Raw genomic sequence first — 14,899 nt, forward strand, 5'->3', positions numbered from 1 at the left:
GGTTGGCCACAGCCCCGAGAATCTTTACAAAGGTTCTGGGCTCACTTCTGGCGGTTCTAAGACCGCGAGGCATAGCGGTGGCTCCGTATCTAGACGACATCCTGATACAGGCGTCAAGCTTTCAAATTGCCAAGTCTCATACAGAGATAGTTCTGGCATTTCTGAGGTTGCATGGGTGGAAAGTGAACGTGGAAAAGAGTTCTCTATCCCCACTCACAAGAGTCACCTTCCTAGGGACTCTTATAGATTCTGTAGAGATGAAAATTTACCTGACGGAGTCCAGGTTATCAAAACTTCTAAATGCTTGCCGTGTCCTTCATTCCATTCCACGCCTGTCAGTGGCTCAGTGCATGGAAGTAATCGGCTTAATGGTAGCGGCAATGGACATAGTGCCATTTGCGCGCCTGCATCTCAGACCGCTGCAATTATGCATGCTAAGTCAGTGGAATGGGGATTACTCAGATTTGTCCCCTCTACTAAATCTGGATCAAGAGACCAGAGATTCTCTTCTCTGGTGGCTATCTCGGGTCCATCTGTCCAAGGGTATGACCTTTCGCAGGCCAGATTGGACGATTGTAACAACAGATGCCAGCCTTCTAGGTTGGGGTGCAGTCTGGAACTCCCTGAAGGCTCAGGGATCGTGGACTCAGGAGGAGAAACTCCTCCCAATAAATATTCTGGAGTTAAGAGCAATATTCAATGCTCTTCTAGCTTGGCCTCAGTTAGCAACCCTGAGGTTCATCAGATTTCAGTCGGACAACATCACGACTGTGGCTTACATCAACCATCAAGGGGGAACCAGGAGTTCCCTAGCGATGTTAGAAGTCTCAAAGATAATTCGCTGGGCAGAGTCTCACTCTTGCCATCTGTCAGCGATCCACATCCCAGGCGTAGAGAACTGGGAGGCGGATTTTCTAAGTCGTCAGACTTTTCATCCGGGGGAATGGGAACTCCATCCGGAGGTGTTTGCTCAACTGATCCATTGTTGGGGCAAACCAGAACTGGATCTCATGGCGTCTCGCCAGAACGCCAAGCTTCCTTGTTACGGATCCAGGTCTAGGGACCCGGGAGCGACGCTGATAGATGCTCTAGCAGCTCCTTGGTTCTTCAACCTGGCTTATGTGTTTCCACCGATTCCTCTGCTCCCTCGACTGAATGCCAAAATCAAGCAGGAGAGAGCATCGGTGATTCTGATAGCGCCTGCATGGCCACACAGGACCTGGTATGCAGACCTAGTGGACATGTCATCCTTTCCACCATGGACTCTGCCTCTGAGGCAGGACCTTCTAATACAAGGTCCTTTCAATCATCCAAATCTAATTTCTCTGAGACTGACTGCATGGAGATTGAACGCTTGATTCTATCAAGGCGTGGCTTTTCCGAGTCAGTCATTGATACCTTAATACAGGCATGAAAGCCTGTCACCAGGAAAATCTACCATAAGATATGGCGTAAATATCTTTATCGGTGTGAATCCAATAATTACTCATGGAGTAAGGTTAGGATTCCTAGGATATTGTCCTTTCTCCAAGAGGGTTTGGACAAAGGATTATCAGCTAGTTCTTTAAAAGGACAGATTTCTGCTCTGTCTATTCTTTTGCACAAGCGTCTGGCAGAGGTTCCAGACGTCCAGGCATTTTGTCAGGCTTTGGTTAGAATTAAGCCTGTGTTTAAAACTGTTGCTCCCCCGTGGAGCTTAAACTTGGTTCTTAACGTTCTTCAAGGAGTTCCGTTTGAACCCCTTCATTCCATTGATATTAAACTTTTATCTTGGAAAGTTCTGTTTTTGATGGCTATTTCCTTGGCTCGAATAGTCTCTGAGCTATCTGCCTTACAATGTGATTCTCCTTATCTGATTTTTCATGCAGATAAGGTAGTTCTGCGTACCAAACCTGGGTTTTTACCTAAGGTGGTTTCTAACAAGAATATCAATCAAGAGATTGTTGTTCCATCATTGTGTCCTAATCCTTCTTCAAAGAAGGAACGTCTCTTACATAATCTGGACGTAGTCCGTGCCTTGAAGTTTTACTTACAAGCTACTAAAGATTTTCGCCAAACATCTTCCCTGTTTGTCGTTTACTCTGGACAGAGGAGAGGTCAAAAAGCTTCGGCAACCTCTCTTTCCTTTTGGCTTTGGAGCATAATTCGCTTAGCCTATGAGACTGCTGGACAGCAGCCCCCTGAAAGGATTACAGCTCATTCTACTAGAGCTGTGGCTTCCACCTGGGCCTTTAAAAATGAGGCCTCTGTTGAACAGATTTGCAAGGCTGCGACTTGGTCTTCGCTTCACACCTTTTCAAAATTTTACAAATTTGACACTTTTACTTCTTCGGAGGCTGTTTTTGGGAGAAAGGTTCTACAGGCAGTGGTTCCTTCCGTTTAAGTTCCTGCCTTGTCCCTCCCATCATCCGTGTACTTTAGCTTTGGTATTGGTATCCCACAAGTAATGGATGATCCGTGGAGTGGATACACTTAACAAGAGAAAACATAATGTATGCTTACCTGATAAATTTATTTCTCTTGTAGTGTATCCAGTCCACGGCCCGCCCTGTCCTTTTAAGGCAGGTCTAAATTTTAATTAAACTACAGTCACCACTGCACCCTATGGTTTCTCCTTTCTCGTCTTGTTTCGGTCGAATGACTGGATATGGCAGTGAGGGGAGGAGCTATATAGCAGCTCTGCTGTGGGTGATCCTCTTGCAACTTCCTGTTGGGAAGGAGAATATCCCATAAGTAAGTAATGGATGATCCGTGGACTGGATACACTACAAGAGAAATAAATTTAACAGGTAAGCAAAAATTACGTTTTTTTGAAAAAAATCCTGTGACTTCACTGTTTTTTTGAAAACTTTATTTATAGAAAAGAATCCGAGTCATACATGGTAAATGCAGTCATAATAATGCAGGTGTAACAAAGTGATCACCTGCAGAATAAAACAATTTTCAGAGCATGTTACATAAAGGCAAACCAGCGAAGAATACAATAAGTGGATGAAGTCTTCATGTATGTCCTGGGACTCAACTTTTTTCCAAGAACATTTTTTTACAATCAACCAAAGAAAAAGAAGAGAGAACGAGAAAGAAAACATAACAGCTAAGAGCAGGGAAGAGAGACAATAACATATAAAGAAGATAGAGAGAAAGAGAAGAAAGGAATAAGAAAACATACAACAACCATACTTACCCAGAGCACCTCCGAGTTCCCCCTCCTTCAATAGGCAAGTCATTCATGGGCCTGATCCGTGGATAGACACCAATTGCCTCTGAGATTTTCATTAAGAACATACTGGCTATTTTTAAAGGGAAGGAGAACCCTATCCCTCACTATGTCAGGTAAGTGCAGCAAATAAACCTCCCATTTAAGGAGAAATCTCTTAACTCTTTTCTCAGGGTCCCCCCTAGTATCTGCCTGCTCAATCAACATCTGATTATGAATTGTTTTGAGTAGTTGCTGAAAAGGTAAGGTCCGGTTCCCTGTCCACTCCCTCAGAATGATTTGTTTAGCTAGCATGAGTATTGTATTTAAAAAGATGTCGTGCATGTATGTCTGGTCTCTAGGTGTCAGAAAGATCACATGTTGTGCCGAGAGGGACACAGTTTGTTTAGTTAATTTGGTTAGCCAATACGCAATTTTTTGCCAAAATTTTTGTATTTTAGGGCAACCCCAGAGCAGGTGTACCCAATCAGGAGATTCAAGGCGGCATTTACTACATGAATTGAGTGCTCCCTGAACCCATTTAGCCCTTAGGCCAGGAGTGATGTAAGCTTGATGTAGGAATTTCAGATGTGATTCCCTCAATTTTGCAGAGATAGTACTTTGGTGTGCCCTCTCGAAACTCATGGCGATCAATGACGGGTCAATCTCTAATTCCCCAAAATGGGACCACTTTGATACCATGCCATGAAGCACGGGATCCTCAGAGTGACGGATCAATAAGTTATATGTATGTGACAGCCTCAGAGAGCCTAACTTCGCCAAAGCGCAAAGTGTATCTAAATTAGAGGATCCTACAGATAGGAGTCCCTCTGAAATTAAGGTAGATACGTAGTGTCAGCATTGAAAATATGCAAACCTGTGTGTGTGCGGGAGGTTATAACGCGATTGTAAGTCTTGGAAGGGCAGTATCTCTAAAGTCAGGGGGCGAAAAAGTTGGTGAAGTCGTGTAAGTCGTAACTGTTGCCATGTCTGAAATGCTTGCGTGGTGTAACCAGGGAGGAAGTCCAAATTGCCCTGGATTGGGAGATACTTACTAGCCAATCGCTGTATACCCCAGAGTCTACAAATCTTGGTCCAGGCTCTCAGGGGATCTCTAAACAGTATATGGTTTTGAATGAACGGAGATAGAGATTTCAAATTTGCATGAGGCAGAAAAGCTAAATGCAGTGGTTTAATGATGTTAGACTCTAGTTCAGGGACAGTATAACAGTCTCTCCCTACCAGCCAGTCCAGTGTAAATCTAGAAAGAGCCGCCCAGTTATACCATATTATATTAGGAAGACGGAGCCCTCCCCCTCCCACCGTCATTGACAAGGGGGTCCTGCCTATTCTATGTTTTTTGCCCTGCCAAACAAAGTTTCCAATGGCAGTTTGCAAAGATGTCGCGTCCTTCTGAGTGAGAAGAAGGGGCAACATCTGTAATGGATAAAGAAGTTTAGGCAGGGCAACCATTTTAAAAAGGTGCACCCTACCCGAAAGAGAGAGGGGGAGTTTCATCCAGCTCAACAACATTTGCTTAATGTCACCAATAGTCCCGACGAGATTCAGAGAGTACAACATATGAGGGTTAACGTGTATCCATATGCCTAAATATTTGAAACTACCCTGGGTAGTTTTAAGACCAAAATCTGCTAGAGTCATGTTGCTGGAATTTTGCAACCAGGTGGCCTCCGATTTGTCAATGTTGATCTTGTACCCCGAGAACCTGCCAAAATCATCGATAACTTTCAGAAGAGGCCGTAAATTAGAACCAGGATCGCCTACAAAGAGCAGTAAATCATTGGCGTAAAGTGATAGATGTTGCTTTTGACCACATATATCTAAGCCGGCGCACTGTTGCCTGATGTAGGACGCCAGGGGTTCGATAGCTAAATCGAAAAGGAGAGGGGAGAGGGGACATCCCTGTCTCGTACCCCATTGTAGCGTGAAGGAAGGAGAAAGCCTCCCATTGATTATAAGAGAGGCCTTAGGGGCTGAGTATAATCTTTGTAGAAAGCTAGGAAATTCACCCTGCATACCAAAGCGCTACAGTGACGTATGTAAATGATCCCACTCGATCCGGTCAAACGCCTTCTCGGCATCTAGTGCTAGAAGGCATGCGTCTGGTAGTTGGGATGGGGATTGTGTATGTGTGTTGTACCAGTAGTGGGACACGACGCCGAGGGTCTTTCTAATATTCATCACTGAGCACCTGCCCTTTACAAAACCCGTTTGATCTGCGTGAACTATATGTGGTAGGACCTTCGCCAACCTGTCTGCTAAGATTTTTGTTAGAAGTTTATAATCCCCATTTAATAGGGAGATTGGGCGATATGAAGAAGTCTGGGTGGGGTCCCTATCAGGTTTCAAAAGGAGACAGATATTAGCCTCAGAGAATCTATCATTTAATTGTTCAGTGCCCGCCAGGTAAGCAGAATATAAGGATGAGAGAATTGGTGCGAGCTCCTCCTCCAGTAACTTAAAATATTCTACAGGTAACCCATCCGGGCCTGCTGCTTTGCCCAGTTTACTTTGCCGTATGGCCCTGAGAACCTCCTGGGGACTTATAGGAGAATTCAACAGGGAAGACTGCTCTTCCGTAAGAGTGGGGAGTTTTACTGCGTCCCAAAAGGCACGCTTGGCTTCTATGTGGATAGGTTGTTTAGAGTACAGGGAAGTGTAATAGTCTACGAATTCAGTCATAATCTCCTTGGCGTTAGCGGTGAGGGTACCCTTAGATTTAATGGCTAGAATTTGGGACTTGGGTTTATAGGAATGAACTAGTTTGGCCAGCAACTTACCGGCCTTATTACCATGACGGTAATAGCGACCCTGTCGGTGAATATTGACTTTGTTGTCTTGTTGAGCTAAGAAAGTATCCCTTGTCTGTTTGAGTTCATAGTAAGATTTCCTAGATTCTGGCGTGGGGGTAGATAAGTAGTTATTGTAAGCTGCAGTGAGTTGGGCAAGGAGAGTCTCATCTACCCTCGTAAGTTGCTTATTATGGTGTGTTGCAAAAGAGGTTATAAGACCTCTCATCACCGCTTTTGAGGCATGCCAGAACAAATCTGGCGTACCCGAATGACAAGCATTGTCAGATGCATAGTGCGTCCAGGATGCTTTTAAGTGTCTACGGAACTCAATGTTGTTATACAGGTGGAGAGGAAATCTCCAACTTCTGTTTGGAGGTCTAGGGGGATGGGGCTGCAGTATCAGGGTAATTGGGGCATGGTCTGATAAAGTGACTTGGCCAATATAAGTGGATAAGACTTGTGGCGTTATACTTGAGGAAGTTAGGAAATAGTCAATACGCGACATAGTATGGTATGTTTTTGAGAGGCAAGTGAAATCCCTCTCATCCGGGTTCCTTGCTCTCCAGACATCTAGTAAATTCAGAGTCTCCTTGAAGGATCCAATCAAGGATACCTCACGCTTGTAGCGGATCACGTGTTTTTTTAAGGAGCCAGAGGTTGAGGGATCTCTAAACCTATCCAGAGGAAGAGCCTGAGCTAAATTAAAATCACCTCCCATTATTAAAGGGGCACTATGTGTGGCCAATATCGCCAATAAATTTGTCCAAAAGGGGGGATCATGGGCATTAGGGCCATAAACATTACAGAGAGTGTATGTATGTGTATTGGTCTGGAGTGATGCGACTATGTACCGTCCCTTTTTGTCTATGTCCACTGCTGTCAAGGAGACCGCTAAACCCTTTCGCACTAGAATGGCAACTCCTCTTTTCCTACCCTCTGTAGGGGAGCTGAGGACCTGTCCCACCCATCTGATTTTTAACTTTGCATGTTCCTCAACTGTCAGTTTTGTCTCCTGGAGCATAGCAATGTCAGCCTTCAGTGAGTTTAGGTGGTGGAGAATCCTACTTCTCTTTGCCGGGGACGTAATGCCCCCTACATTCCACGCTATAATTTTAAGGGGAAGAGTCATGTCTACAGAGTGCAGGGATGGAGAGGGCACGACCCAGTAGGTAGTGTCCTAGTAAGTGTCCCCTGTGGTGTCTGAGGTGTAGGTAGTAACAAGTGACTTACAGTTATGGGAAAGCATAGATGTGTCCTCAGGACAGGATGACGTGATGAAGGAGGGGGAACCAGAGGCCTCCAGGTCTTATTCCAGCAGTCGCTACAAAAGAAATAAGAACATACAGCAGCATTAACAATATATATGAGTAAGAGGTCAGCACCCATGGTTGTAGTAATGTCAATAGTTATCTTCACAGAAGCAATTTGTTTATAGAAGGACTGAAAGATGAACAAAAACACACATCATAATAACAGGAAGCATAACATCTTAGAACCAGAATTCTGCCCTTGGGGGAGGGGATAGGAAGCACTATAGCCATACAAGGCCCTGGAATGTTCAGTATAGTTTTAAGATGAGAAAATTTACCAAGGGTTTCTGCATATGGCAGGGGCAAGTGGATAGGCCCTAGGTAGCCAGGTGAGGGTGTATATGGGCATTGAGATGGGGAATTATGTTTTTTATATTCGGTGTCAATGCCCTGGGGCCTGAACAGAATTGTAACACCAAAATCTGCAACGGTCAAAAGGCAAGTGGTGGACAGAGGGTCTCCACTGGAATTTGTGTGGGATAGGCGAAGAACTAAGCCTACTAGGGGACACAGGGGAAACCAGCGGTAACTGAGAACTGTCTTAATAACACGCATATTAGAACTAAGGTTTAAGTATGCTGAATAATATTTCCTTACCATAACAGTGCAATGCATAGACAAACATGAACCTGCACAGATAGTGTAATAACAGAGATAACAAGTTGCCATGTGCGGAACCGTGCCTCCGGCCACAGCCAAGACTGGCAAGCATGACCAGAGCCACAGGACCCGCAAGAGCAAAATACATAATGTAATCAACATGATGCATATGAAAAGAGATTGTGAACGTTAATACTTAAAAAAAGTCCCATCAGCCATTATCCTGTCTCCGCTCTGATGCCAGGTATGCCTGTGCTGCCGCAGGCGTATGAAAGGTTTTGGGGCCTGAAAGACTCTGAATCTTCAGGGTAGCTGGGAACATGAGTGCAAATTTACGTCCCTGATTATGCAGAGTGGAGCAGATAGAAGCAAAGTCCTTACGTCTCTTAGTAACCTCAACTGAAAAGTCCTGGAAAAGCAAGAGACGGTGGTCTTCGAAGATGACTTCCTTAGCCGCCCTGTAGGCTCGCAAGATTGCTAGCTTATCCTGGAAATTTAAGCATTTAAATATTACTTGTCGTGGCTTCTCCTTGGAATTTTCTAGGTACCTGTTAGGGCCTATGCGATGTGATCTTTCAATGTCCAGAGGTAAACAGTCCTGAGGCAGGCCCAGAATTTTTGGGAGAGTCAGAGCGGCAAATTCTAGTAGATCTTTATCTTTAATGGATTCAGGGACGCCTATGATTCGTAGATTATTTCGCCTGCTGCGGTTTTCCAGGTCCTCCACCTTATCCATTAGCTGTTGATTTTGTTTCAGTAGACGTTTTAAAGAAACCTCTGATTCCTGCTGTCTGTCTTCAACCCCCGAAATTCTTTGTTCCGCGGCCGACATGCGAGTAGAGAAGAGCCGCACTTCGCTGGTTAAGGTGTCAACACCAGCCTGCAAGCTATCCATTTTTGGTAAAAAGAAAGCCTTGAGCTCCTGTAGGAGTGAAGAATGATCTCCTGGGGTGCTGCCTTCAGCATCTGCAAATGATGGGTTTGCCTGCGTTTCTGTCAAAGGCTTTTGTTTTTTTTCCTAATTTTTTGATCTGTGACTCATGGTGCTACTTGAAGGCGAGGGCAGCCTGTGGAAATACTCGTCCACTTTCATAGAGCAAAATACAGACAAATATTGGAAATTGTATGACACTGTGAAGAAACCACCAGGTGGCGCTGTTGCACTGTGTATTGCAGCAATCAAGGTAGGTATGTGAAGGGAAAATGGAGGAGATGGAGACACAGATTTTGAATTTGCAGATATCACATGCCAAGATGCAGGTGTTAGACAATAAAAAAATTTAGCTGTACCAACTATGTAGACACAAGTGTTTTTTCTGTCCTGTTTAGCAGGCCTCTCAAACAGTGCTGGTGGATCATAAACACAATCCTTAAAAATTGAGCTATACCAGCTATGAGGTGAAAAGAGTCTGTATAGAAAAAGTCTGTATAGATCAATATATAGTTTATGCAGGGACTGTCCCAGTGATCAGGTCTCAAGCAGAGCAGGTGTTCATGCGTTCACCCCTTATCAACCACAGGGGCACAAGAAGGCTGGTATCCTCCTGCTGAGAAAATAATAGCAAGTTTATCTCCCAGTGTGGTAGTGAGGTTGTGCCTTGTTGTGGGGCCAGTGAACTGGAGCTGGCTGAAATGTCTTTATATCTGTATGTGCATCCACACTACTTTTACAGTCTATCAGAGTGTGCAGCAATCTCTTATGGGCATGCATAGAATATCTTCCTGGGAGCCCGTTACCTGGGCGTCACACGGTCACAGTTTGAGGTGAAGCGGTTCTAATCATCTGATTAAGAGTCTGCGGTGTTACCACCTCTCACCTGATCCTTCTGATTACCGCATTCAAGGCCGGTCTGCTTGTAGGGCCCGTTCTGAGCTGAAACTGGCACGGAGGTGACGGAGGGAGCTCCTCCAAAATGGCGCCGGTCAGCGCTACCGCTCGCGCCGTGTGGCGCAGTTTGTTTGAGACTTCCGAGGCAAGGGCGATTTTCTGCCCTTCACGATAGTTCTTTGGCCGGATGGGGTACCTTAAAGGGCAACCCAGCAAGGCAGCGTCGTGGGGAAAGTTGGCTGGCAGCAAATAACACCATTAATATGAAGCAGATTCCCGGAGCTCTGTACTTCTGCTGCCAGCCGCTAGCTCCGCCCACCGGAAGTCCTGTGACTTCACTGTTAGTGTGTTGGATATAATATTGGAGTGTTAGTACAGGTGGCTGACCCAATTGATTCTGCAATTGAGTTTTTATAGCCCTGAGGAAACCCTGTCACTCTAGTGACGAGGGGGTGAAATGCGCATCAGCAATTGGCCGGCCGCTCCACGTGATCTGACACGCTGGTTTGTTTGTCTGTTTGCATGGCGGAGAAGTTTGAGCGTGCCGATACATCCTAAAAAGCTCCAACAAGGTGAACACAGACGTGAAATTTATGGAAGACATTTAAGTCTGGTCTGCACAGTGGATCTTATGCCAACTCTGCGAAGCAGCTTATTGATTAAACACTGAAGTCTGGTAATGTTGCCATATATAACGTACATGTGCAGTTGACAGAGGGGTACGATTACACAAACGAGGTATCCTCCTGCATTGCTGTTTGTTATTTTGCTTCATCTAACACGCACCATTACCGCCATCCATGACTATTGCTTTTCATGCTGCTTTCTATACAAGACAGGTGCAGTTGACGGAGGGGTATGGTTACAGATAAGAATATCCTCCTGCATCTTTGTCTTTTTGGCTTCAACCCTTGTCTTGCTACAGCTTGACTATACATGTTTTAAGTGCTTTGCTGCATACCATCTTGATTTCTACTTATACCTGTGGCAGACCTTCTAAATCCTTGTCTGCTGGCTTTTATTACTTTGCACTTAACAATCCTTGGATAAGCATATATTGGTTGGATGATTTATCACTACTATATCAGTCCGCAATAGACTGTTAACATATTAAACTCCCTACTAAGCTCTGCTGAGCCCTAAGGGTACTATTCCACTTTACAAACAGCCTATGCTATTCATCTAACTGTGAACAAGTTTTCCTTTTGTATGACATTTTTCTAAACACTCATGCTACGCTTAGTAACAAAACTTATATAGAATCGGGCGGATTCTATGTGCTGTTGTCTAAGAGTTGACAAATGACTATGCACAACTATTAGTAAGCCTCAATTATTGACATCAGTTTTACTAAAACCTTAATGGGTCTGAGAATTCAATTTGAGGTTCACGTTTTTGTGCCTATTCAGTTGTAGCATGTTTGTGGCTTTACCACAGCTCTGTGTACTTTTGGAAGAAATTAAAATTTGTTAACTGCCTGTCACTTCACATGGACCGGTCCTAGCAACAATTTTTCTAGCATATGTGAAATGCTTTGAGTTGTACAATGCTTTGAGTTGGTAATGCATTTGTACTTTTAATATTTTAGTATTTAAAACCACAATATTTATTGTATCCGGTGTATCTGGATGGTGTCAATCTAACGAGCCTGAGCTCGACACAGTGTGAGAATAAATGTAACTTTGTTTCAAATTCAAGATGTGTTGCTTTTTCTTTGTTCTTTACAAAAGAGTGCTGAATTCCCAGTCTTTAACATGTGATTTTATTTTAAACCACCTAATCTCTCTTAAATTTTGTGTTTTATATATATATATATATATATATATATATATATAATATTCAGACAATAGGAAGGCACTCACCGTTTTTTTAAAAGTATAACTCTTTATTGTAGTTAACGTTTTCGGGGGTTGCCCCCGTCCTTAAAAAAATGGTGAGTGCCTTCCTATTGTCTGAATACTGTCTATGCTACTTTGAAGAGCACCCTGGATGTTGGATTGTGAAAGTGTGTGCTGGTTCCCCCTCTACATTTTGTTGAAGAACATTGAAATGTGAAATATTCATATTTTTATATCGGATTAGCACACTTAAGAATATGCATTCAAGTTAGTACACAAGTGGGGTGTTTGTTTTTTTGGGTTTTTTTTTACTTTTTTTATTGACTTCTATGGGGGAACAGGTTATCGCACGCACTATTTTAACTTCGGCTTTTTGCAAAAATCGGGTTAGCACACAAGCAATAACTTTCAACTTCTAATAGGAGCGCAACCTGCCACAAGCAAAAAATTTACTTCTAGAGCAGTTAGTGTGAGAGTGAAATCGCTAAATTGCGCTCACTTTTATTCTGACCCATATGGGCCAATTTACTAAAGTGCAGACGGACATGATATGTATCATGTCTGCCGCACATCTAGTGAATTGCTTGTGCAATGCCACCCCTGCAGATTCACGGCCAATCAGCTGCTAGCAGGGGGTGTCAATCCGCCCGATCGTATAAGATCGGGCGGATTGAAGTTTGCAGCCTCAGAAACAGCAGACAAGTTATGGAGCAACGGTCTTTAGACCACTGCTTCATAACTACTGTTTCCGGCGAGCCTGAAGGCTCGTATGGAAACAGGGGCATCAAGCTCCATTTGGAGCTTGATAATTCGGCCCCTTAGTGTTTAATGTCCCTTTAGGGTGTCACTTTGCAATTGCTGCTAACAATCCTTTCATTTCTGTTGTACTTTCTGCTTAACCTCTGTCTTTTATTCTATAGGTGGTATCTGTTAAGGACAAAAAGATTCAATCAGAGGATAAAGTAAGACTCACCCGTCATATGATTCTAATCCTACCTCAGCTCCTAGCAAAGGTACTAAAGTCTAAAAATTATAAAAACTTGTAGAATCTATATGTTCATTATTATACATCTTCATATTGTTGGTTATATTTTATTACACTCACCTCTTCTTTATTACACTCACCTCTTCTTTATTATACTCAGTCCTACCCTATGCATAGTTGATTTAAAATTAGAGTAAGTATTTTCCTTTCTAAAGCTAGTGAGAGTCCACAAATTCATTCGAAACCTATTGAAAATATTTCACCTGGCCAGGCAAAGACACCCCTAGCAAAGCATATAAAGTATCTCTCCCACTTCCTCTACCCTTCTAGTAGTGTTTTGCCTTGTTTCATGGAGGTAGGCAGAGAGAAGTGTTCTGCTGAAGATTCTGAATTTATTGTCGTCAATGGACAGGTGTAACATAATACCCCTTTAAGGGGAGGTTCCTTCAAAAGAGTATATCTTAGGCTGAATACCTCATACCAATGCTTGGTATTGTTGTATCCAGCCTCTTCTACACTACTGCATGTTGAAGCTTTCTCTTACTTGGTGTATTCAGTCCACGAATTCATCCTTACTTGTGGGATATTCTCAATCCCTACAGGAAGTGGCAAAGAGAGCACACAGCAAAGCTGTCCATATAGCTCCCCTCAGGCTCCGCCCCCCCAGTCATTCTCTTTGCCGCTCTAACAAGTAGCATCTGCACGGGAGGGTAAAGAGTATGTGGTGTTAGATTTGTAGTTTTTATTTCTTCAATCAAGAGTTTGTTATTTTAAAATAGTGCCGGTTTGTACTATTTACTCTGAGGCAGAAAGTGATGAAGATTTCTCCTGAGAGGAAAATGATTTTAGCATGTTGTAACTAAGATCCATTGCTGTTCCCACACAGGACTGTTGAGTACCGGAGAACTTCAGTTGGGGGGAACAGTTTGCAGGCTTATCCTGCTTAAGGTATGTTCAGTCATTTTTTCTAACAAGACTTGGTAGTGCTAGAAGACTGACAGAAATCCCATGAGGGAAGGTAAGCCATTTTCTGAGACACAGTATAGAATGATGGCTTCAGTTAAGGGCTTTAATACTGACAGACACTGTGATGGGCTAAATCGATTACTTTATTAAGGTAATCTTATATTTATTAAGCGTTTTAGACGTTGGAAACACTTTTTGGGGACTTTTTTTATGCCTGGCATTTTGTAAGACAGCTAATCTGACTCAGAAAGGCCCCATAACTCAAGGAGGAGGCCTCATTTTCGCGCCTCAATTGCGCAGTTGATTTGCAACACAGCTCCATGCAGCTTCATGTGCAGAGCCTTAAGAGTACAGGAGGACTTCAGGGAGGCTTAATTTACACCTGCAATTAACCCTAAAGGAAGGTAAAGCCACAGCAAAGACTGTGGCATCGTACTGTAGTGGGTTAAACCGGGTGTTTACTTCATTTTGCTCCGGTTTGGGCATTAAGGGGTTAAATTATTTGAAAATGTGTGTGCAATCATTTCAAGGCATTAGGATCATGTGGTGAAAATTTCATTAAGATCGGATGTTTTTTGATGATTTGGTAAAAAAAAGTGTGTGCCTTTTATTATTTAAAGAGACAGTAACGTTTTTTCAAAAAGTTTTTTTTTCAATATTTTAGTGTTGTCTGAGTCTGTCAAACATGTCTGAGCCTTCAGATAGACCTTGTTCTTTATGTTCAAAAGCCATGGCAGTACCCCCATTACATTTATGTTTAAAGTGTGCAAAAACATCTAAGCATTTTAAAGATCATCCAGTGACAATTAAAAATGCTGCCCAAGATGATTCCTTAACGGAGGGTAATGAGGATAGCCCTTCTTCCTCCCCCCACGTGTCTACACCAGTTACGCCCATGCAAGCGATGACTAGTACCTCTAGCGCATTGGCCCCTATTACTTTACAACAATTAGCAGCAGTAATGGATAATTCCCTTGCAGCATTTTTATCCAAACTGCCAGTTTTTCCAAGAAAGCGCGATAGCTCAGTTTTAAATACAGAGGATGAGCAATCTGAAGCTTTGGATAATTTATCTGTAGTACCCTCACAAAACTCAGAGGTAGCAGTGAGGGAAGGTCTGTCTGAGGGAGAAATTTCTGACACAGAAAAAGTTTCTCAGCAGGCAGAGTCAGATTCCTTAGCGTTTAAATTTAAGCTGGAACACCTCCGCGTCCTGCTTAAGGAGGTTTTAGCTACGCTGGATGATTGTGACCCCATGGTGGTCCCTGAAAAATTGTGTAAAATGGACAGATTTTTAGAGGTCCCTGTATACACTGAGGCATTTCCGATCCCAAAGAGGGTGGCGGATATTGTGACTAAGGAG

General features: G+C 43.3%; 1 protein-coding gene across 1 annotated transcript in view; it reads left to right on the forward strand.

Moving 5' to 3' along the window:
- Nucleotides 1-14,899, forward strand: part of STAG3 (stromal antigen 3) — a 1,295,475-nt gene that overhangs the window by 830,519 nt on the left and 450,057 nt on the right. Inside the window, exon 15 of the mRNA XM_053719478.1 lies at nucleotides 12,506-12,598. Coding sequence (XP_053575453.1) covers nucleotides 12,506-12,598 — 93 coding nt within the window. The remainder of the gene's footprint in view (nucleotides 1-12,505; nucleotides 12,599-14,899) is intronic.

Source organism: Bombina bombina, chromosome 6, assembly GCF_027579735.1.
Source record: "Bombina bombina isolate aBomBom1 chromosome 6, aBomBom1.pri, whole genome shotgun sequence".
In the NCBI taxonomy this organism is placed as follows: domain Eukaryota; kingdom Metazoa; phylum Chordata; class Amphibia; order Anura; family Bombinatoridae; genus Bombina; species Bombina bombina.